This window comes from Pongo abelii, chromosome 3 (genome assembly GCF_028885655.2).
Source record: "Pongo abelii isolate AG06213 chromosome 3, NHGRI_mPonAbe1-v2.0_pri, whole genome shotgun sequence".
Taxonomy (NCBI): domain Eukaryota; kingdom Metazoa; phylum Chordata; class Mammalia; order Primates; family Hominidae; genus Pongo; species Pongo abelii.
In genome coordinates this window covers 124,363,072-124,387,318 of record NC_071988.2, presented here as the reverse complement: position 1 = coordinate 124,387,318, position 24,247 = coordinate 124,363,072, and the positions used below count along the sequence as shown (strand labels likewise).

The window sequence follows — 24,247 nt, the reverse complement described above, 5'->3', positions numbered from 1 at the left end:
ACATTCTTATGTTTCTCCTAGCATCCTTTCAGGTCTTTAATGTTTTCAATACCTTGGCCTACTGTTCTTTGTAGCCTGTGGTTGGTCACCACTGCTAGTACCACTTTTCGTTGAATGAGAAAGATAGAGAATAGAGAAGCAGAAAGCACAGTTTAACATCTTCCAACAATCAACTATTAAATCCCATATCCCATAGTGACTACAGTAAGGTCTTCCTCAAAATAAACCATTTGCAGGCTTTGTATTAAAAATCTCATGTAAGGAATGTTTCAGAATAAAAAAAAAAATAGTGGCCAAACCCATTACTGCTTAAATCATGTACTTCCAGATGAGAACACTCACCAGTGGCTTAGGCTGTACCTGTTGGTTGCCTTTTAGAGAGATTTTTTTGGTGAAAAGAATCCTGCCCTATTTTCTACCATGGTGCCCACCAGGTCTTCAGGAAATAGGCAAACAATTCAGTTGTATAAAGTCTGTTGCTGTCTCAAATTTCTTTGTAGTGTTTTAACTAATGAGGAGAACTAGACCATGTGAGAGCTTTGAGAGGATCTCATTTATCTAGCTTAGAAAGAAGGCAGAGGGGTCTCCTTGACTTCTTTTCCTATAGGTTTTTTAAGGCTTTTAAATACAAGTATTTTTTCCAATGAGAAGGTCTGGATTCTCACACTAGCCAAGTGTGCAGAAAGTTTGAGAAGCAGCAGCTCAGAGGAAGATGACACTAAAAGGAGAAAGTTTCCTAAAAGAGCACTCTGTGGAAAAGAAATGTCCAACCTTTTGTTCTTTTTATAGCTAGTACAGTTTCTTAGTGTTGTACCCTGATTGTATGTGCTTGATCTATCTTGGTGTCCCTTCAACATGAGTGGAGCCTTGAGCAATTCCTGAAGTATGTCAGTGTCCCCAACCAAACATTTTCCTGTTTCAGTGGTCTTAATAGTTGAGTAATGCTGTTCCCCTTAGGTGAGGGGTAGTGAGCACAGTATAAAAAAATTTTACATGTCCCGTGTGAGAGCTGTTCCTTCTGGTTCTTGGCACTGTTCCTCTTCCTCTAGACTACTAGGAAGGAATAAGCTGAAAATTTCAATTGTGTAATTTTTTACATTGTTTTTGTCCCTGAAGCCTGTGAAACTTTAGGCTCTAAAAACATTTTGTTAGGTGACTATCGTAGACAAAATTACTTTTAAAAATGCTGAGTATGGGCATCGTTGGAAATTGATTTCCAGTCCAGTAAATAGTCTTGCCATGGGATAGAATCATTTTCTCAGGCCATGTAACTTGAAAAATAGTACTGGATTCACGCTACGTATAATGAGATACAGACTAACAGTAGATAGTTATGGGGAGATAAATCCTAAGGAAAACATTAGTTTCCATATCGTGTTCATTCTGGAGCATTGAGTAATAGTCTGGTGCAGTTGAGATTTTTTTCCCTCAGTTTGCCAAACATTAAATTATCTTTGCAAGGACACCCTGTTGAGAAAGGAACCTTTTTGAAACTTACCCCTAGTCCTAATTTTTAAGTTGTTAGTAGGTACACTTAGTTCACCTATCCTAAAGCTGAACATGTTCTATGCTTGAATGTAATCATTTCTTTCCCCTCCCTTAAGGGACTCAACTGTAAAACAGAGAAGATGAGCTCTATTTCCGTAAAGTGGTTATAAGAGTACAGTTAAACATTTGTGGTGTATGACTGCTAGTATATTTAAAAATCAAAACTCATTTGTCTTTTATTTCGAAACCATCAATGACTTCCCATTGCCTTTGAAATAGTCTGACTAAATTCAAGGGCTCTTTTAAAAGATCAAATCATAACCTGCCTTTCTAGCTAAATCTGCCACTCTCCTAGTGTACTCTGTCTGGTATACCAAACTCTGCAGTATTTGTTCTGGCAAATTTTTATGCTCTGTGTTCTTTGGCACTCCTGACTTTGAGTTTCTCTACCTAGAATGCTTCTCTTACTCCTTGTTCTTGGTAAATGCCTGCTTATTTTTCCATCAAGACCCAGCTCAAATGGCACTCCTCTAAACCCAGGAAAAGTTAGTGGTTGGTTTTTCAGGATTCACAGAGCATTTGAATCCCTTTATTTTAAGCATGTAGGTTGTTAAAGTATAATTTTTGTTGTGTCTTGCACCTGCTTTCTGTTAGCTGAGTCTGAGGAGGCATTTCTATCTTAATTATCTTGGTGTTTTTATACCTAACATGCATGGCACCAAAAAGGCAGTGTTCCTATGAATGAATGAATGTTTTGATGGTGAAATTAACATTACATTTTCATTTTAGAAATGGATTTAAATTAATCTCCAGTGTGAAAGTTAACCTTGTTACTCCTAATTCAATTTTGAGACTTAGCTTCATTTAAATTTCTTACATGTTTTTCAGCAAAACTCGAAAACTAAATTGTGTTTGAAGTGGGATAAAATCTACATAATTGGTATTCAGAATTGGTCTCTCACTACTACTGTATATATTTTTTAACTCCTTACTATAATGCAGATTAAATAAGGGATTTATTAGAAGGAAATTGGGATAGTTAACAATGAATGGAATAGGTATAGGAACTAGAGCAAGCTACAACCTCAGGAACCAAAATTGCACATCTGTATGGAAAGTCAGCTCTTTGTTATTGCTGCTGTTGAATATGGTCTCTTTAGCTTTTGACTTTACCATGTAAGTCCATGACACGTGCCTGTCAACAGCTATGGGTCACATTCTTATAGCTCTTGATTATAGAAGGAAGAATGTCCCTTTGATTTGGAAAATCTTGGGTTGGGATGGACAATGGACTAATAGTTGGGTCCCAGCTGAGGGAACAAAATTCTGTGGTTAGTCATGTCCAAATAATTGGTTAGTGATGGCTGACCCAGGACTACAGTCACATGATTTGGAGTAAGGGAAAAGGAATTCATGAGTAAGATAGTTTATTGAGTAGACAAAATGTCTGCTAGCTACAAAGAGCATCTGCTATGACTTACTCTTTTCTCACATTTTTTTCCTAAGATACTGTCTTGCTCATTCTGTGGGCATATAATGTTACAAAAATTATTTGATAGCTCAAAGGTAAGTGCTTGTACATGGTTTTGCTACTATTGGGTACTAAGTGGTACTTTAAATAGTAATATTAGATACTACTTAAATGGCAAGAAAGAAAATGATGAAATAAGAAAAGCATTTTTATCTTTAAAAAAGACCTTTGTTTTGATTGTTAAAATACTTAGGTCATTTTTCTATATTGAATTTAAAGTAGGTAAGTTTATTGGCCTGATTTTATATCTTTGATTATTACTAAAGAGATGTCTTGGTGATGGAGAACTTGGAAAATAAGGCATTTAGAAATGTTACGAGAGTAACAAGAACCTGAAATTACGGGAGTGAAGAGCTGAAACCCAGTGTTAACTAGCTGAAATTATACCTTCACTCTAAAAGGATGATAATGCTAGCATTTAAAGGCTTAGTGATGGATAAACATCAGTGTGCTGAAAACTCATTTATTTTATAAGAAATACTTTCTTTGTAACTGAAATGTATAACGTTGAAGTAGTATGGTGTTTATATTCTAAGTCAACTTTGTAGTTTTCTGACCTTTAGTTTTATTTATAATGAAGTATTCCAACATTATTGGGTATTTTGTTTAGAGCAACCATGATTACATTGATTTTTATTTTAAAATTAAAATATTTTATCTTAATATTTATTCTGGCCAGGCACGGTGGCTCACGCCTGTAATCCCAGCACTTTGGGAGGCCAAGGTGATCACCTGAGGTCAGGAGTTCGAGACCAGTATGGCCAACATGGTGAAACCCTGTCTCTACTAAAAATATAAAAAACTAGCCGAGTGTGGTGGCGCGCACCTCTAGTTCCAGTTACTCGGAAGGCTGAGGCAGGAGAATCACTTGAACCCAGGAGGCAGAGGTTGCAGTGAGCCAAGATTGCGCCATTGTACTCCACCATGGGCGACAAGAGTGAAACTCCATCTCCAAAAAAAAGAAAATTACACTAAATATTTTTGTTCAGACATTTTAACATGTATTAAATGTAAAATCTAGTATGTTTATTGAGGTAATTATGAGTAAATAAATATAAAACTTGGATTGTGTTGTCAGCTTTTTAAACTCTTATTTCAGTATTAGGTATATTCAGATGCTTACAAAGACATTTTTAGACAACTGAGCATCAGGATTTATCACACAGGTCAAAAATGTAAGTAAACAAGTGGCTATATTATGTGGCCCACGTATGGAGCAGTTTTGCTTTTGTTCAATAACAGATGAATTAAGAGCCTTGCCCAGGAATCTTGGTTCAGGATGGCTGGTCTACACATGGTCTGCTTGTTAAGTACCAGTACATTATGTGCCAGGTAGTGATTCCTATTTCAGAGATGAGAAGAGAACCCTGAGAAAAAGTAGGCCTGAGTAAGATTAAAAGTAAGACTGCAGGCCTGGTGCAGTGGCTCACGCCTGTACTCCTAGCACTTTGGGAGGCCGAGGCAGGCGGATCACTTGAGGTCAGGATTTCGAGATCAGCCTGGCCATGGTGAAACCCCATCTCTAGTAAAACTACCAAAAAAAAAAAGAATAGCCAGGTGTGGTGGCATGTGCCTGTAATCCCAGCTACTCAGGAGGCTGAGGCAGGAGAGTCACTTGAACCCGGGAGGCGGAGGTTGCAGTGAACTGAGATCACGCCACTGCACTCCAGCCTGGATGACAGAGCTAGACTCTATCTCAAAAAAAAAAGTCATTTTCTTAATAATGGATAATTTAAGTTGCAAAAAAAAAAAAGCATCTGAAATACTGATTTGGTTCAGTTAATATTTTCTGTTAAAATTTTTTGAAGGCCAAAAGCCATGTAGTTTCTTTACAGATTGTTGAACTGCAATATGAATTTCTGTAATTCCCAGTGATCAGAATCAATAGTATTTGGAATGAATTTTCTTCCATTTCTGAATATGTGGAAGACATGAGGGTATATCTAGATAGACAAGCATATAAAGGGTGTGATATACAGTCTTAAAATTGTGAATCTTGGGATCTCTGGCAACCTTGTAAGTAGTTGTGATGAGTTTCAAAAGTGAATTGGCACAGCATATCAGGACAATTCTCCTTGTCTACTCTATTTTTGTTGTTTTATGGCGTTAATCTAGACTGACCATTCCCGAACAACTGGCCATTTTCTGAAGTGTAGTTTGAACATAAGAGGCAAATATTTGCCTCATAATTTTCCTGCACTGTTGTTTATTGTGACAAAGCCTTTCTTCACGTTATTTCTTTTAACTTTTCAGGTTACTGGCCAAGTTTCCCTTTCTTAGCATTAAATTAGTCCAGCGTTCACTCCTAGGACCTTCTGTTCCAGGAGTGCTCTCACCAAGTTGAATGGCTATAAACATCATCTGTTTATTAATGATATTTTGTATTTGTTCCCAGCCTGTTCTCAACTTGTATATATACTTTTCTAATTGAGTGTTTACTTACATTATCCTACTTTACTTACTTTATCTCTACATCTGCCCACAAGCTTCACTTGTAAGTTGACCATTTTACTTAATGCCAATCTCATGCTTTGCTCAGGCCAAAAATCTTAGCGTCACCTTTTCTTCCCACATGGAGTCAATCAACAAAATTCATTGTTTAATTTTACAGTTAAAAATGTACATCTGTTGTTCAACAAATTGCTGTACATAGTGATGCGTACCTGCAACTCCAGCTACTTAAGAGGCTGAGGCAAGAGGATCCCTTGAGCCCAGGAGTTCTGGGCTATAGTGCCTTAGGATTGTGATTCCACCTGTGAATAGCCACTGTAGTCCGGCCTGGGCAACATAGTGAGATTCCCATCTCTTTTTTAAAAGGGGAGAGGGTTGGTGGACTTTTAACTAAACAGCTTTAATCAAAACTTAATTTTTTAAAAAAAGACATTATTAGAGCAGTTAAAACTTTGTGTTGATCATCTTAACATTTTTAAAGGTAGTACAATTATTCTTAGTCCGTATTTGTGTAGTCTAGTTTCCTAGCCCTGTTTCTCAGTGCTGTTTTGCTAATATCTCTAATAGTCTTACTTTAATCTTGTTGAAAGTAGCACTTTTGAGGTTAATAAGGTTTAAATTAATAACCCCCGTTGACTCTAGTCTATAATACCAAAATTTTTTAAACGGCAAAATACCCTCTGGGAGCTAAGGTGTCTTAAAAGCTTAGAGCAAATCCTGTTAAATGGGACAAAGTCTCAATTCTTTTTTGACAAGACAAAAACACTTTATGTAGTCTCTTTTCTTTTTCAGCGTTTCTCGAAATTTCAATTTTATTCCATGCTGGTACAGAATACAAACTTAATAAAAATAGCAGCTCTATTGAAAGAGCTTTCCCACAAATTGAAATATTTATAGCACAGATATAGGCTTGTGTACTGTTGGTGCATACGTTGTTTGATTTGTTCAGTTCCTCAGTTTTGCAGAGAAAGATGTCAACATTATCTGATTTTTCAAGCTATGTATTCAATGATTCTAATTTTCTAAAAGCCTCGAAAGCTGGGTTGTTTTTTATTCTGGCCCCTCAGTTTGTTGAGAGCCTATTTTAAAGATTTCTATAGTGGATTTAACAAAATGAACAAAATTTAGAGGACTCATTTATTTCCCCCAACCAAGTCAGTGCCATAGTGGGACCCTTACATAAATTTATCACTGTGTTTAAATTCCATGTAGTGAATGAAAATAATCATCTGAAGCCGGTATAAAATAGGCATTAAACGTTGTTGTCCAAGCTAGAGTGCAGTGGCTATCCACCAGCATGATCATTTAACACAAAAAAAACCTGAAACACCTGGGCTTAATCCTGCCTCAGCCTTCCGAGTAGCTGGGACTACAGGCATATGCCAGATGCCACTATGCCTTGTTAAATTAAGATTTTTAGCTCTTCTTCCCATTCCCTGCACCCTTCTGAGAGAGCTTATACTGAAAATTCTGCATTTTGTGTCCTTGATTTTGCACAGGAAGGCAAAAGATCACAGTTGAGGAAAAAAAGTGCATGTACCCACTTTGAAAATCTGTTTCCATTTTTAAATTCCTGTAGTTATAGGGAATAAGTTGTTCTAGTAGACCAAAAGAAGATTAATGTTTTGTAGTTACACACGGATGCATTGATATTGTGGTAGACAGTTGATACTGGCTTTATCGTAATTTTTTTTTTCTTTTTATGGAGAATGGGGTCTCCCTATGTTATCTAAGCTGGTCTCGAACTCCTGCGCTCAAGCTGTCCTCTCGCCTCTGCTTCTCTATTGTATCTTTATTTAGGCATCCTTTCTTTTGCTTTCTAGTACTTGGTCTTTTGTGTATGAGTACATTCAGCTTTTCTGGGGTTTTTTTGTTGTTTTTGAGACAGAGTCTCACTCTTTCCCCCAGGCTGGAGTGCAGTGGTGCGATCTGCAGCCTCTACCTCCCAGGTTCAAGTGATTCTCCTGCATCGGCCTCCCGAGTAGCTGGGATTACAGGCGTGCGCCACTATGCCTGGCTAATTTTTGTGATGTTAGTAGAGATGGGGTTTTACCATGTTAGCAGCGCTGGTCTCGTACTCCTGACCTTAAGTGATCTGCCCTCCTCAGCCTCCCAAAGTGCTGGGATTACGGGCGTGAGCCACTGCGCCCAGTCTGGCTTTTTTAGTCTTGTATTGTTTTTTTGTTTCTGAGACAGGGTTTTTGTTTTTTTTTTTTTTCCTGTCTCAGACAGCTCTGTTGCTCAGACTGGAGTGCAGTGGCATGATCACACCTCACTTGCAGCCTTGACCTCTTGGGCTCAAGTGATCTTTCCCACCTCAGTCTTCTAAGTAGCTAGGACCCCAGGCATGCACCACCATGCCTAGCTAACATTTTTGAAGAGACGGGGGTCTCCCTTTGTTGTTCAGGCTCATCTCAGTCAAACTCCTGGGCTCAGGCGATCCCTGTCTTTGCCTCCCAGGGTGTTAGGATTACAGGCATGAGCCACGTACCTAGTGGTCTTCTGCTGTTCAAATGGAATCCCAAACCTTACCCTTCATTGTTATTTCCATGTTTATATGAGAAAGGGGATATAGAAGATATAGTAGTCCCTAGACTTGGGTGTACTGACTTACGCCATAGACTAAACTTAGGAAAAACTGTTAGTTTGAAAATGTTGAAGGCAGTAGTGTATTAACATTGGTTCTATTTATTGCCTTTTTTTTTTTAACTAGTGATTATTAGACATTGGTTATATCATTGGTAAGATGGAGCTATACCATCTTAAAAATATTCTAATAAACTATATTTTCATAGTAGATAATTCATATTGTTATGCACAAGTCATGGAACAGTGAACTACATACTTGTTGGAAATAAAACGTTCATATTGAATTGTGCAGACTATATGTTAAGAGCAAACGTCTTTCTACTTACAGAAGTACGCTCTTCAGGGTCAGAATTTCAATCACGAGGTTAGGAGATCGAGACCCATCCTGGCTAACACGGTGAAATCCCGTCTCTACTAAAAATACAAAAAATTAGCCTGGCGTGGTGGCGGGCGCCTGAGGCAGGAGAATGGCGTGAACCTGGGAGGCGGAGCTTGCAGTGAGCCCAGATTGCACCACTACACTGCAGCCTGGAGACTCCGTCTCAAAAAAAAAAAGAATTTCAATAGTTAAAAATGGATGCTGAGTAAAAAAAAAAAAAAAAAAGGTTGAGTTGAGAGAATAAGGAGATTAGAAAACAAAAAAGGTACTTAGCCCCATGAGAGTTTTTTTGGTTTGTTTTCAGGTAGAAAATAGAGTTAGTGGTTTGGGGAGGAAGGATGGTTCAGGAAGAACAAAGAATTTAAGACAGTTGAGGGCCTCTGAAAGTGGTCTTGGAAGTTCAACAAATAACATAAATGTTGAGCTCTCCCTGGTCTAAGCTCTTAAACTATGAGAATATCTCATTATAGCTGTTTCGGTTAGTAAGAGATCGGCTTTTGTTTATGTAAATAAAAAATTTTGTATCAATGTGTGTGCATATATATTTTTACAAACGCTAGCTAAGATGATTGTCTCAGCATATGTTCAGGCATGTTTTCTCTCTCCTAACGGAATATATTATTTATGTGAATTGTGATGGAGTGTGCCTTTAAAAATAGGGTGAAAGTAACTGAAAGCAGTGGGCTCACTTGCTTTGTTTTCTTAAATTAAGCTTATGTGACTCACCCATTTTCTGTCTTGGTGTAGGAACTTAGTGATTTGGCCCGTGACCCTCCAGCACAGTGTTCTGCAGGTCCAGTTGGGGATGATAGTAAGTAACTTTCAAGTTGATTTTTATGCCTATTTTTTTTTTAAGCTTGTGCATTTTTAGATAACCAGAGTTTTTTTTCTTTTTCTAGTGTTTCATTGGCAAGCCACAATTATGGGACCTGTAAGTATTAAGAATTTTTAAATTTAATTTTAAGTGAAAATCCAGCATTGATTTGGTTGTAATTTTTAACTTGGTCTGTAGGTTTATTTTATCATATAGTTAATTCTATTTTGGATATTCCATAGTTGTACTGCATTTGAAAGAAACAACATAATGAGTTAGTCATTTGTTATGTGTACTTTGTGTCTATCCCTGTGTTCACGTTCTAGAGTATAGCCATCTCTGTGACCTACCAAACATCTCTGTATCTCAGTTCAGTTTTTCTACGTAGCACTGTAAAGCATTGTCATGGAACTTCCTGTTATTTATAGAGACAAAGTTACTGGCTCTGATCCTGCCATGAGTTGTGTTACTCAGAGATCTTATTCTGTTACTGCAGCTGCCAATAATCTAGCTTAACTGTATTTTGATATTTGATTCTTTATAGAACTTCAGTTTATGCAAAATTTGAATATATTTAGGCAGAAAGTGATATTTTGAATATAGCAAAATTCCTTTCTATCCTGGGTAGATAAGCAACTATATGCTGGATAATTGAATATTCAGAATTATGGATACCATCTAAGAATTTCAGAGAATTAGAGCGCACTAAAACATCCTGGGGTAAGACTGTATCTTACACAAATATTTCACTTTTTTTTTTTTAAACTTGGTAAGGCGCTTAAGGATTTGTTTTCTAAGTTACATGTGTATCTTCCTGAAAACTGTCTTCCCTTTTTGGTGGTTTTATAAGCAACATAAAGAGCAATAATATACTAGGTGAGATAATGGTCAGTAAGTAATATTTAGAATTCTAAAGGAAAAAATGCTCTTAGAGTTAGTAGATGAGTTGAATCAACAAGTATTTATTTAGTAATTCTGATTCTAACTTCAGTCATTTTTCTGTCTCAAATGTGAGTACATACTGTGTGCCAGGTAATAAGGATACAAATTGAACATAATAAACATCCCTGTCAATCTTACAGGGAACTTACACTCTATTAGAGGAGACAGATACCTAAAACAAGTGCTGAAGTGTGATAAGATGGAAAATAAGTGATTGGTGAATGAAGTGCTGAGTAGGAGAAATTAATGGGAAATTGTAGCAGGGGAGATTAATTTAGAGTAATTAAAATGTTAGTACCCTAAAGGTAGAAAAACTAAATCAAAGTAAGACATGGCAGGGGTGCAAATATTACGTTTAATACTTTGAAATGTCCTGGATCATTTTAATAACTACAAAGCCAGGATTGTGCATTTCGTTATTACAGGACTATTTTTACTGTTTTAAATGTTACTTAGTTTTAAAAGTACTTACTTTTTTCTAATTTGGTAGCAAAATTGTGTAATTTTAATACACGCAGTTAAATGTTGAGTTACCCAATTTGGCCTACACAATATTTTTGAAAGTTGGCAGTCTTCAAATAAAAACCTTCTGAGTAGGCCCACATTCCATAAGCAGTAATGGCATGGGATGGAATGACAGCTGCCTCCCTTTTTTAGATGGGATATGTGTTTACCACAATGCCTGCTAGGTCAATTCCATATTATCTACCTAGTGTTTTGTAAAGCAGTTGCTTTTGCAGCCTCTAGAATTTTCCCATTTTGGATTACCAGTTTTCAAAGAATTCTATAAAATGCCTTAAAATAAAGCTCATCTTTGATTCAGAGGGTAGTTGATAGTTTCATTATAAAAATTGTCAATACTAAGAAAGCACAGAAGCGTTGGTAATTAAAACTTCTAATTGAATGGTGTGCAGAATAAACTAACTCCTTAAAACTAGTTATTCTACTTGACAGTTTAGACTTTGTTGTTTTGAACAACACACTAGTTTTTCCCAAAAGGCAAGGAACATACCTATAGACAATCAAAAGGAAACAGGAATGATGAGTGTATGGTAGTAATTTTTTTAGAGAATGGTGTTACTTATTCTGACAGATTTTTTAGCAGTTTACTTAATTTGCTGTTATTTTCAGAAAACATTTACCTTTTGTCATTTTTTAAATATATATTTCAGATGATGGCTATTCCTTGCTGAATTTTTTTTCAGCAACCTTTTAATATAATGACTAGCAGTTTACAAACAGAAGCATGTGATTTTCAGAACTATGTAAATATTAACCTGATTAACCACAACTGCTGGGTTTTGCTTTGGTAGCAGTACTCACTGAAATATGTTTTCAGTTAAAAAGGTTAGTTCACTGTTGGGTAAGTTACAAGAAGGAGTCAAAGATTATAAAAATCCACCCAAAGTACGGGTATTGTCTTGTACCTAAGTAAGCACATAATTTAGATGCCAGCTTTAAATAGTTAACTATATGCTTACTGTGGAGTGCACCAATGAAACAACTCATTTTGTTCTTTTGGCTTCTCAATACTTCTTTGTGACAAAGCATCACTGTATAAGATAAATAGTAGCTTATTTTGTGAGTATGGTTGCTCTATGTAGCAAGCAGTTGTGACCCAAAGCAACCCATAAATTACAGATTTAGTGGGAGAACTGGACAGTTAACAACGTCACTTTTGCTTTGGACTACTACTTAGGTCCCTTAAAGTGGTGCCAGTGCCACAGAACTGAAGTATTCCTGACTTTGTAGGGAATATACCATCTAATTTTAAGTTTCAATAGAGTAACTTTGATTTTTAGTGAGTTGTTGGGAAATCCTTTAGATCATTAGTTATGCAGCAAAATTGCTTGGTTTTAATAATCATATGTACTGGCTTATTCTTTCTGAAGGTAAGCTACTTCGGAAGCACAACTATTGACTAAAAACTAAACCTTCGAAAGAAATGACAGCATTGCTAGTTTTTTGTGTGCGTGGTTTTTTTTGGCGGGGGGCGGGGGGTACTATATTAAGGTTAGTTTCCAACAAGAATTGATGCAGTTGGAAGAAATTGACTTCCTTACGTATTGCCTCTGATATTTACTTGCTTAAATTTTTTTTTTATTGGAAATGGAGTTGGCAGAAAAAATGGATTTAGAGAACAACACTAACTCCCACCTAATCTATGACAGAGATGTAGAAGAGAGTACCTGTTAAAAATTGTGGAAGTATCTTAAAAATGTAACCTTTGGCAGCCTGAGCATAATCAACCAGAAAAACTATCTGAATTAAAATAATTGGTCCATAGGTACTATTTTATTTGGTCCATAAGGATTATTTTTTCAACTTTTATTTCAAGTGTGTTATGTCATTTCCAACATAGGTTACTGATACCTGAAGACTTTTTCCATCTTTACCTTACTCGTTTAGGGGCTTTGTAGTCTAATAAAAGATAAATCTTAAGTAAATGTTAGATATATGGGTGGATAATGGTAACTATGTGCTTAAAGAGGTATAAAAGAAGGGTAGGGAGCAGATAAGACAAAGGAAGGGCTATATTATAAGGAAGAATATTCCAAGTAGGGGAGAGAAAAAGATATGTTACCCATGTAATATTTTATGTGCAGTAGAGAACATGTTCTATAGAAGAGACAGAAGATGAAACTAGATGGGCACCCAGATCATAAAGCACCGTATGTACTTAGGAGTTGGAATTATCTTAAAAACTATCGTAGATTTCAAGCAGGGGAGTAACATTTTTAAAAGACCACTTCATCATTAGGATGGAGGGATAATCATTAGTAAGCTATTGCCATAATCTAGGCTGAAGATACATCGTGAACTAAGAGAGTAGTGACAGTGGACGTAAAGGAGAGGCTAATTCAAGAAATTTTAAATATCTTACTTGATAACTGTCTTGACTCTGAGATGAGAGAGGAAGAAGTCGATGATGAGATCCTGGTTTATGGCTTTCAGTTATGGCTTGCTATTAATAAACAGGAAAAAAGGGATTGAGGAGACAAGTTTCAGTTTTGGACGCATGAGATGAGATATCCAAGTAGAAATATCAGTAGGCATTTGAATATATGCCCTGGAATGAATAACTGCACCAGAGATGTATTTTGCAACTCAAATTTTTATGGGTCGGCAGTTAAGAGTAGAAAATCAACCTATAAGAATACCAACATTTTTAGCTGGGTGTAGTGGCGCATGCCTGTAATCCCAGCTTCTTTGGAGGCTGAGGCCCGAGAATTTACTTGAACCTGGAGGTGGAGGTTACAGTGAGCCGAGATGACACCACTACACTCCAGCCTGGGCGACAGCACCACTTAAAAAAAAGAATACCAACGTTTTATTGCCACAGAAGAGCTGAGGCACTGTGAGGGAGCAACTTTGCACTGATGAGAGCAAAACAAGTAGAAGGTTTCTGAAAAAATCTAATATAAATTCTGGACTTGTAAGATTTGAGTCGATTTGCTGATCACAGTGTTCCTTATTCTTTGGGGGTTTTGTTTCTTTTTGGTGTAGTTTGCTGCTGATTCATAATAGAATTTAAATATCATAGGGTCTCAATTTTTTATATGGCCTAGTTTCATTATCTCTGAACCTCGTAGTTCTTCCTCTTTTGGTATGGCAGAACTTTAGTGTTAAATTGTAACATTGAAATATTTGCCTTCTTTATAAAGTTCTTTTTTTGAACAAGCGAAACGAAATTTGGCTTTGCCTAAATCCCATCAGCAGATTGCCTTTATTCAGAAGCAGTCGTAGACAGCATTTGATTTTATGAAAATTGAAATGAAAGCTTACAAAGAACTTCTGGAATTAGGTTATTAAAACTTCAATGTTTGGGGCTGGGCGTGCGTGGTGGCTCACGACTGTAATCTCAGCACTTTGGGAGGCCAAGGTGGGTGGATCACTGGAGCTCAGCAGTTTGAGACCAGCCTCTCAACTAAAAAGACAAAAAAAACTCCGTCTCTACTGAAAAGACAAAAAAAATTAGCCAACTGTAGTTCCAGCTCACTCCTGTAGTTCCAGCTACTCGGGAGGCTGAGGTGGGAGAATCACCTGATCCCAGGAGGCAGAGGGTTACAGTGAGCCAAGATTGTGCCACTGCACTCCAGTCTGGGCGACAGAGCAAGACCCTGTCTCAAAAAGAACAAAAACAACCATATAACTATTTAACAAAGATACGTTAATCTAATAAACTCAGGTCACATTCTAAGTGACCTGAGTGTTTTTCTAGTTCCATATTTTGTAAAAATATGAAAAAGGGCTGGGCACAGTGGCTGATACCTGTAATCCCAGCACTTTGGGAGGCTGAGGCAGGTGGATCACCTGGGGTCAGGAGTTAGAGTTCAGCCAACATGATGAAGCCCCATTGCTACTAAAAATAAAAAATTAGCTGGGCACGTTGGTGCACACCTGTAATCCAAGCTATTGAGGCAGCTGAAGCAGGAGAATCTCTTGAACCTGGGAGGCGGAGCTTGCAGTGAGCTGAGGTCACACCATTTTACTCGAGCTTGGGCAGCACACAGCAAGATGAGATTCTGCGTCTCGTTTGTCCCCCTTCCCGTTCCCATTCCCCCCGCCCTCCACCCCCACAAAAAAAAAAAAAAGGAAAGACTTGGGAGTTGGAGAAGGACTCAATTTAAATAAGCTCTGGCTGGGTACGGTAGCTCACGCCTATAATCAGCACATTTTGGGAGGCCAAGATGGGTGGATCACAAGGTCAGGAGGCCGCAAGACTAGCCTGGCCAACATGGTGAAACCCAGTCTCTACTAAAAATACAAAAATTAGCTGGGTGTGGTGGTGCATGCCTGTAATCCCAGCTACTTGGGAGGCTGAGGCAGGAGAGTTGCTTGAACCCAGGAGGCAGAGGTTGCAGTGAGCCAAGATCGCGCCACTGCACTTAAGCCTGGGCGACAGAGTAAGACTCCGTCTCAAATAAAAGCTCTTCCATTTACTAGTTGTATATTTCTTTGAACCTGATTCTTCATTAATAAATTAACCTTTCTTCTTTGAACTCCACGTGTCCCTTGTTCATATTTCATATTATAACATTTCATTGCAGTTACTTTACATGTCTATCAGAGTGTAAGCTCATCAAGATAAAAAAATTGTTCTTTGGATCCTTACACACATACAGTATATAGCAAGGGGTTAGATTAATTGAATTAATGTTTAATTATTTTACAGAAGGGTAGGAATTAGATGAGCTGTGTTAGTGTCAGGCCTGTTTTTTTATGTGCCTGACATCCAGAATGGGCATAGTGAAAGGCTCGTATAGCTGTATATACAAAGCCTTTCTAATAGAGGGGAGTCAGTGTTGGTAAAAACCCAGTTCATGTAAGTTTTAAAACATGTCTTCGGATTGGTTCTTTGCATACCCAGAGGCAGTTAGGCATTCCACATTTTAACTTTAAATTCCTGAGTAGGTCAGTATCTTTGGTCATTAAGTGGTCTTCAAAAGACTTGTGTTTGAATCTTGGTTCTATCATTTACCATTTGTACACTAGACTAAGTTCTTTAAGCCTCATTTTTCTCATGCATAAAATAAGGACAATGCATGTATTTTCTGGTATTGATTAAAATGAGAAGCTTAGGTTTTTCTCTGTTCTCCTCTTGAAGGTGGTGTGTGTTAGTTACCTGGAATAGCTAACATTTGGTTTGCCAGTGGGCAGAATGGACTGTTGTAAAGCCATTTGTACACATCTGGCTATTGGAAGAAATAATCTACACATGTAAAGTTTTATTTACAGATTATTCTGAAACATGATTATGTAGGCTTTATTGCTGTGTTGGTACTTTTTCCTTTGAGAATTGAGATCTAGAATACTTGCGTTTCTGGATAACTTTTTAAAAAAACATTTTGGTGACTTGTGTAAAATGACTGTAGGTAAATTAGGGTTTATTACTGTGTAAGTTTTAAGTGTGTTTTTTCTATTACTATAGACTGAATTTTCATGGAATAGATTATTTATTGCAGTGTAAATAGGTGATTTGGGTTCATTATTAGAGAAATGCTTGGAAACGTTACGGAACATTTAGCAATAATATTTTAAATTTGAGTTAAGCATACTTTTCTTTTTACAGAATGACAGCCCATATCAAGGCGGTGTATTCTTTTTGACAATTCATTTTCCTACAGACTACCCCTTCAAACCACCTAAGGCAAGTATTTTCCCTCAAAATCTGTTAGTATAGATTTATGCTTTATTTCAAAGGAATAGAGCATTCTTGGAAGATAGGGTTCTGCGTAGGCTGTATATATATGTCGAATTGAGGCACTGATGTATAGATGCTGACTCTTAACCTTTGGTTTAAAGAGCTAGACCTCAGTTTGAACTTTGTAAATAGAAATAAGGTTTGCCTTTTCTTTAATGTTGCAAGATTCAGACCGTGTGGAAGCTTCCCCCCTCGTATTATTGTTACACAGATTCTGATTTTTGGGCTTTTGTTGTCTTGTAAGCATCAAATGTCCAACTTCAATTTATATTTACACGTATTGTTACAGCATATGCTTATTATGCTTATAGTTTTGTATACGTAAGTGTAAATTTATGAAAACTTAGAGTTGCTTAGTGCACTGAGTTGATTGGTATATAGGTATTAAAAGCATATTATCCTTGACTTTTCAGTCATTAAGATAAATTCAACCTGTATGAGTAACTAGAAAAGGTAATATACAAAGGTCATAAACATGTCACTATAACAGTCTCTAGTAATGTTATAGGTGCAATGTGATGGTTTCCATTTTTGTGATTCAAGTTTATGTTTTATGTGCGGTGGAAAATGCAGACTCAGGTGTACCTGTGTAACTTAATGAAACTTTAAATGAGATGGTCTACAAATTTTGGTTACGTCCGAAAGTTAGGGCTTTTATAAATGAATGTGTTAAATACCTTTAAATTGCCCTTTGATTCATGATATGGTAGGGCCAAAGTAACCTTTGAACTTTACATCATATGAGTAATGAAATTTTTATCCAAAAGTTTAGGTTTCTGTTGTAAAAATAGGAGGCAGGGGGTTGTGGTCAGATAGTAAAAATCAGTTTCTATAATATTTAGAACTTCTCTGCTAATGACATTTTTAACATTGTGGCTTGATTATTTTAAGTTTTGCTTTAAAAGATGTTTTTATTTGAATAAAATACTTAAATTTTTTGTTTTAGGTTGCATTTACAACAAGAATTTATCATCCAAATATTAACAGTAATGGCAGCATTTGTCTCGATATTCTAAGATCACAGTGGTCGCCTGCTTTAACAATTTCTAAAGGTAAATACTTCTAGTGAAATAATCTTAAGCTGTTCTCATTGTCTAATAAAGCTTCATTCTTAGATCTACTTATCTGAGTATTTTTATGATGGCAGCTTTTTGGTAAGAGATGGGGAAGCCATAAAGTTACTTTTATCATTTTTGTTCTTTTAGTGGTGTTGATTAAAGATACTTTGTGAGAAGTTAAAATTCAAATTGTGGTGAGTAGGCATTATTTGCCTAATGAGTTACCTTCATCTCATCTTATAATAGCAAAATTTATTTTAATAGACTTCTGTATTTTTCAATCCCAAACCACTTGGACATCTCACACTAACTTGTGGCCTTTTTACCAAGAATGGTATGATATACCTAAACTTTGTAGAGCTTTTGAATCCTGAGGTTTCTACTCTAGGAAAATTCTGATTTTGCTTTCCTGGGTTAATTTTTAGACAAATCTTCAGTTGTGTTTTGTGTAACCATGATAAGTTGTTTCTACCTAATGACAGTCTAAAATTATATAATCTTCGAAAGATCTGTAGATCAATTCTGGTCTCTTACTTTTAATAGGCATCCGTTACGTTATATGTAACAGGTTTTCCAGTCTCTGCATGAATATCCCAGGTGAAGTTGTAATAACACTATTTCACCATTAATTGTTTTTTGATTTTATGAGTTCAGTAAGTACAAAATAGCTTTTTCAAAAGGCAAGGCATTGTATAAAAGTTTCATATGCATATATACTGCACTTGAATCTCATGGAGAGAGACTGTAGCAGTAGCATTTCCCAAACTTTATTGAGTAGAATCACTTAAGGGAGAAAAAGAAACAACTTAGGCAGGGTGCTGCCATAATTCAAGTGTTTTTAAAATTTTACACCTGTTTTTCACCCTCTTGGATGCTTTCTAATTTCTTTTCAAATCATGCTCCATACCTAAATATCAGCTTTCAAGTTTTTCTACTACTGCTGGGAGTGTACAGTAACACTGAAAACTGTTTTTGTAAGGGCAGATTGAATTGGTATTGTTTTGTCGTTAAAGCAACTTACTTTTTTGGCAGCCATACTTTGCTAATTTATTAAACTAGCAGTCACAGCTGAAGCTACCTTTTTTCTGTGAGTTATTGTATAGCCAAGTCTCCTGTATTAGGTAATTTTATATTCTGCTGTATTTGGGGTTTGAAATTAAATTTTCTGTAGTCAATAAATATGTGACAGTGTTGTCTTTTTTTATACTATTGCTTTTTTAAAAAAAAAATCAGAACCATTTCAAGCATTTATATCTTAACATTTTATAACAGCACCACCATATATGGTGACTGGCACATAGCAGGCACTCAAAGTGAATGCAATCTATGTTCCTTAATGCTTGACATCTTATACATCAGTATGTTGAACTGGTTAAGGTAAAAACTAGAGCTGATGACGCACTTAGTACTAAAGAGATTTTGGCATTGTATTTAACTGGTACTCTTGGGAATATGGTTTCTTGCTTACAAGTTCAAGGAGACATTTAGTGGAGCACTTGAAGGTTTTTCTCAGAAGTTCCCAGGACAATGACTAAGAATGGATTTTTCGTCATGCCTAACAGCTATGAATATGGCATGAGTGTTACCTGCATATTCTTGCTAAAGTCCCCCCCCCCCCCACCCAGCCACACGGAGTACCAAGAAACTCCTTAAGTTCTAATATCATTTGTGCCTATTTAAAATATATTAATATGGCATCAGTTGCCTATCTTAGAAACTATTTTTATGGCTAGTCAGCAGTGAATTTGATGCCACAAAACCCTGTTTTTAGCACTTCTTACTTACCAGGAGCTTGTCTTCTGTGAAACAAAATCTCTGTAAAACTATGTCTCATTGAGATAGAGATACAAACTACTAAAAGTCTTTTGAGGATTGAGTTTTGTAATACATGGTTTAGAAAAATTTATTTATCCAAACTCCTGAAACTGGGTAACAGACGTTTTTGTTTTCTTGCAGTTCTTTTATCCATTTGTTCACTGCTATGTGATCCAAACCCAGATGACCCCCTAGTGCCAGAGATTGCACGGATCTATAAAACAGACAGAGATAAGTAAGTATGTTAAAAAGTTATTAAAAAAGTGGTTTTACTTAGAGTTAGGCTTATACTTTGCTTGTGACAGTGCCAAGAAGACTTGATATTTAGTAAGATAATAGTTAAAATATGGAGAAAGCTATTGAAATGTGGTTATTTAAAAAAACTTAACTAGGCTTTAGCTTATGTGACAGTGAATGCTCCCTTCTAAAATGTTCTTTTTTGTTGTTTTTCCTAGAGTGTTATAAAGTATCACTTTATTCTCAAGTTTTGGGGAAGAAAGCAAATTTTTCTTTACCCCAAGCATGTTTTTCCAAAAAATGTTAGTACTATTGTAAAAATTTGGTCTAAATTTCTCAAATATTTGAATTATATTTATGTTCAACTTAACCATTATAACTTTCATATGTTATAATTAATGCTAAGTGTACTTGTTCAATTAGGTACAATAGGTTAGCAAGAGAGTGGACAGAGAAATACGCTATGTTGTAGGGTAAGAGGATCTGCACTCTATGGTGCGCTTATTCATGGTACTGCCAGCACTTGAGTGCTGCATGCGTTAAGGCACTGTATTAACTAACAAAAGGTAACAGATATGGCAGTCTTCTGAAAACTATACATTTAACTGCTTGGTCTCTGTTTAACGTGAAAGTAAATATCTGGTAGCCGTTATTGCTTGAAAGTATTGCATGGCAAAGCAGTTACATAGCACTAGTAAGAAATGGGAATTTATGTAGTATCTTTTTTTTTTTCTTCAAACTATCATGGTGTTTAAATTTTAGCTTGAGACTTTGTACCAATCCTATATAGAATGTGGTGGTTTAGTTCAAATTTTGCCAGGAGATAGTAATGTAAGGGGAAAAACACTTCTAAGCCTAAGCATCTAAACTAAATGTTCATTACTGACAAGCGTGCATTAGCGTCAGCTGTACTTTGTGGCTTCCTGTATGCTAAATAAAGCCTTTGTTTTAAAGTGCTGGCTTTTTGAGAGAGTATCCTTAGGAGATGACAGTGAATTGGTAGAAAGAACTTTTTAGAAAGTTTAGGAAAGTTGTTGGACCATATTTGGTTCTTGGTTTGAAATAAAGCTAGTTAATATTTAAACAATATAAAAATTCTCCTGTGCATATATATATATAGATAGATAGATAGATATAGATATATATAGATATATATTCATTTCTTAAGGTTATCACTGTTTTTTGTTGGGGTAAGTAGTCTATGGTATGAGTATAATCCAGGGGGAAGCTGATAGTATTTATCAATGTTAGTAGTCTTCCTGAGTAATAACCTTGCTTGTGTGTGAATTACCTGTTGATCTTTTTAAACGAAGATGCCCTTGTACTCAACAGGTCTCAGTGGTGCTTATAGCCTCAGTTACCACACTTACTAAAAGTAACACGTGATTCTGATGAACACAACCACTCACACACACACCCCTTTTGAAAATTACTGCCCTTTGTCATTCTGCCCAGTGTCGTCATCTCCTTCTGCCTCTACCTAAGTTCCAAAGCCATTTTTTCTTATAATATCTAGGACCAAGTAATTTCCCAAACTCTAGGATTCAGATAAAATTGTTTTAGTAAAAGCCTAGTTCTGGCCTTGGTGGAAATTTCTGTGCATAGATAGAATGTGTATACTATTTTAACATTTGTCCGTAATGAACTGTAAAAATTTCTTCATGTTAAAATTAGAGCATGAGCCCGGTGGTAGAGAGAAAGGGCCTTTTGATTTTTGTTAGCCTCCCAATTTTCAGTGCTGCTTTCTTAGTTGTTTTAAAATACTACTTTCAGAACATCAGGCTCTCATTTCCCACATTGCTTTGAGTACCAATGCTATTTCTCCCTTGTTGGCTTTTCTAATCATAGTTATTAGAGATGACTTCATGATGAGTCTGGAGATGATAAAATGGAAATCTTTCTCTTCCATTTAAAGTATTAGGAATTCTTTCACTTTATTTTAACTTTTAAAAATAACATCTTTATTTACAGGTACAACAGAATATCTCGGGAATGGACTCAGAAGTATGCCATGTGATGCTACCTTAAAGTCAGAATAACCTGCATTATAGCTGGAATAAACTTTAAATTACTGTTCCTTTTTTGATTTTCTTATCCGGCTGCTCCCCTATCAGACCTCATCTTTTTTAATTTTATTTTTTGTTTACCTCCCTCCATTCATTCACATGCTCATCTGAGAAGACTTAAGTTCTTCCAGCTTTGGACAATAACTGCTTTTAGAAACTGTAAAGTAGTTACAAGAGAACAGTTGCCCAAGACTCAGAATTTTTTTAAAAAAAATGGAGCATGTGTATTATGTGGCCAATGTCTTCACTCTAACTTGGTTATGAGACTAAAACCATTCCTCACTGCTCTAACATGCTGAAGAAATCATCTGAGGGGGAGGGAGATGGATGCTCAGTTGTCACATCAAAGGATACAGCATTATTCTAGCAGCATCCATTCTTGTTTAAGCCTTCCACTGTTAGAGATTTGAGGTTACATGATATACTTTATGCTCATAACTGATGTGGCTGGAGAATTGGTATTGAATTTATAGCATCAGCAGAACAGAAAATGTGATGTATTTTATGCATGTCAATAAAGGAATGACCTGTTCTTGTTCTACAGAGAATGGAAATTGGAAGCCAAACACCCTTTGTATTCCAAAATAGGGTCTCAAACATTTTGTAATTTTCATTTAAATTGTTAGGAGGCTTGGAGCTATTAGTTAATCTATCTTCCAATACACTGTTTAATATAGCACTGAATAAATGATGCAAGTTGTCAATGGATGAGTGATCAACTAATAGCTCTGCTAGTAATTGATTTATTTTTCTTCAATAAAGTTGCATAAACCAATGAGTTAGCTGCCTGGATTAATCAGTATGGGAAACAATCTTTTGTAAATGCAAAGCTGTTTTTTGTATATACTGTTGGGATTTGCTTCATTGTTTGACATCAAATGATGATGTAAAGTTCGAAAGAGTGAATATTTTGCCATGTTCAGTTAAAGTGCACAGTCTGTTACAGGTTGACACATTGCTTGACCTGATTTATGCAGAATTAATAAGCTATTTGGATAGTGTAGCTTTAATGTGCTGCACATGATACTGGCAGCCCTAGAGTTCATAGATGGACTTTTGGGACCCAGCAGTTTTGAAATGTGTTTATGGAGTTTAAGAAATTTATTTTCCAGGTGCAGCCCCTGTCTAACTGAAATTTCTCTTCACCGTGTACACTTACTTGACAGCTGAAAAAAAAAAAACATAACATGGGAGTAATAATGGGTCAAAATTTGCAAAATAAAGTACTGTTTTGGTGTGGGAGTTGTCATGAGGCTGTGTTGAAGTGACTTATCTATGTGGGATAATTGAGTATCCATTGAAATGGATTTGTTCAGCCATTTACATTAACGAGCATTTAAATGCAACAGATATCATTTCAGGTGACTTAACATGAATGAATAAAAGTCAATGCTATTGGATTGTTTTTTGTTTGACAAGTGCTATCTGTGCCACTAATTTAACTTCTGTAGTAACAAGGGCATTACCATTCTTCACCTTTCCTGATTCTGATCCCATAGTTTTACATTTTTCCTGTTTATTTTGGTTTTGTCCACTGCTTTATTTCTTAAAGTTCTAGCACATCTGTGACTCCTCCACTTCCACATTTTTGCACTGCTTACACTTATGTGCAATCTTATTCCTTGTCTGCACACAGATGTGGAAAGCTAGAAATAAATGTTAAAACTTACTTTTTATAAACATTTTAATATGTAGTTTGGACATGATTTATTGACTTAAGGTTCTTCTCTAAACTGGAAGTGAAATGCATGCCTTCTGAAGATGTTCTGGCTTTGTTAATTCTGTAATCATTTCATTGGGGAAAAAACCAGCTACGCAGTTTTTCCAATGAGTGAATTTTTTCATTTTGTGTTTTGCTTAAAATGGCTCCTTCAGGGTAGATGTCATACTGCATAACTTTTGGATTCAAATTATGAATGAGAAATTAGTTACATTCTGCTCCACAAGGTAAGAAAAACTGCTCTTTGGCTCTGTTTTCAAAATTATTTCTGAGATGCATATACTCTCAAAATAACAGCTTTAGTAGGCATATCACTTCTTGAAAGCCAAAAATGAGTGTAAGACACTTTATGAAACACAGTGGATCCCTAACTGGCTTTCAAATTGACCTTTATAGCCTTAGACAACCCTTAGGTATTTACGGAGATGACTTCTTTGATTGTCTTAACAATGGATGTGTCCAGTTCTCTGTATCTTTGACTTGATGCTTTTATACATCATTTCATTTGTTGCTTCTAAGGGAATAAGCCATAGAGGCTTCTCCAGGTTTAAAAGAACGGTAAAGTACCTGGAAAACCAACATTTTTGAATGTATGGACACTGGACATGAGATCATGTACAATGAAATCTTCAAAAGAATCTAAGAATTTGCCCTCTTTGCCCCACTCCACCCAGTAATTTGACATTACTAGTGCCATGTATAGGACCCAACTGAGTATTAGAATCAGTTTTGACTATGTCTTTGTATTTCCTAAATCTTTTAATGCGTAAACCGAATTAGGGTCCAGTTGGCCTGTTAATGGTAAATTTACATTTTAAATGACTCAGTTTGTTTTTCCTGGGCGAGTTTGCAATGTGATAATCAGATTTTTTTAAACTGATTAATTTGCTTTCTTGTGTGGGTGTACTCACATTTTAAAGTATGAACCACAGTTAACTAGTGGTCTCAGGGG

At 36.2% G+C, this 24,247-nt stretch overlaps 1 protein-coding gene across 3 annotated transcripts in view; it reads left to right on the top strand.

Annotated features, from left to right (window-relative positions):
- Positions 1-22,980, top strand: part of UBE2D3 (ubiquitin conjugating enzyme E2 D3) — a 31,499-nt gene extending 8,519 nt beyond the window's left edge. The window contains exons 2-9 of one of the 3 annotated variants that reach the window (XM_054553522.2): positions 2,995-3,054; positions 4,119-4,194; positions 9,186-9,249; positions 9,338-9,369; positions 16,268-16,345; positions 17,346-17,451; positions 19,414-19,507; positions 21,481-22,980. In XM_054553522.2, the coding sequence (XP_054409497.1) occupies position 9,249; positions 9,338-9,369; positions 16,268-16,345; positions 17,346-17,451; positions 19,414-19,507; positions 21,481-21,526 (357 nt within the window). In that variant the 5' untranslated portion in view covers positions 2,995-3,054; positions 4,119-4,194; positions 9,186-9,248 and the 3' untranslated portion in view covers positions 21,527-22,980. Of the gene's footprint in view, positions 1-2,994; positions 3,055-4,060; positions 4,195-9,185; positions 9,250-9,337; positions 9,370-16,267; positions 16,346-17,345; positions 17,452-19,413; positions 19,508-21,480 lie in introns of those variants that run through there. The other 2 variants (XM_063723835.1, XM_024245774.3) reach the window with 2 other exon arrangements.
- Positions 22,981-24,247: the final 1,267 nt, after the last annotated feature.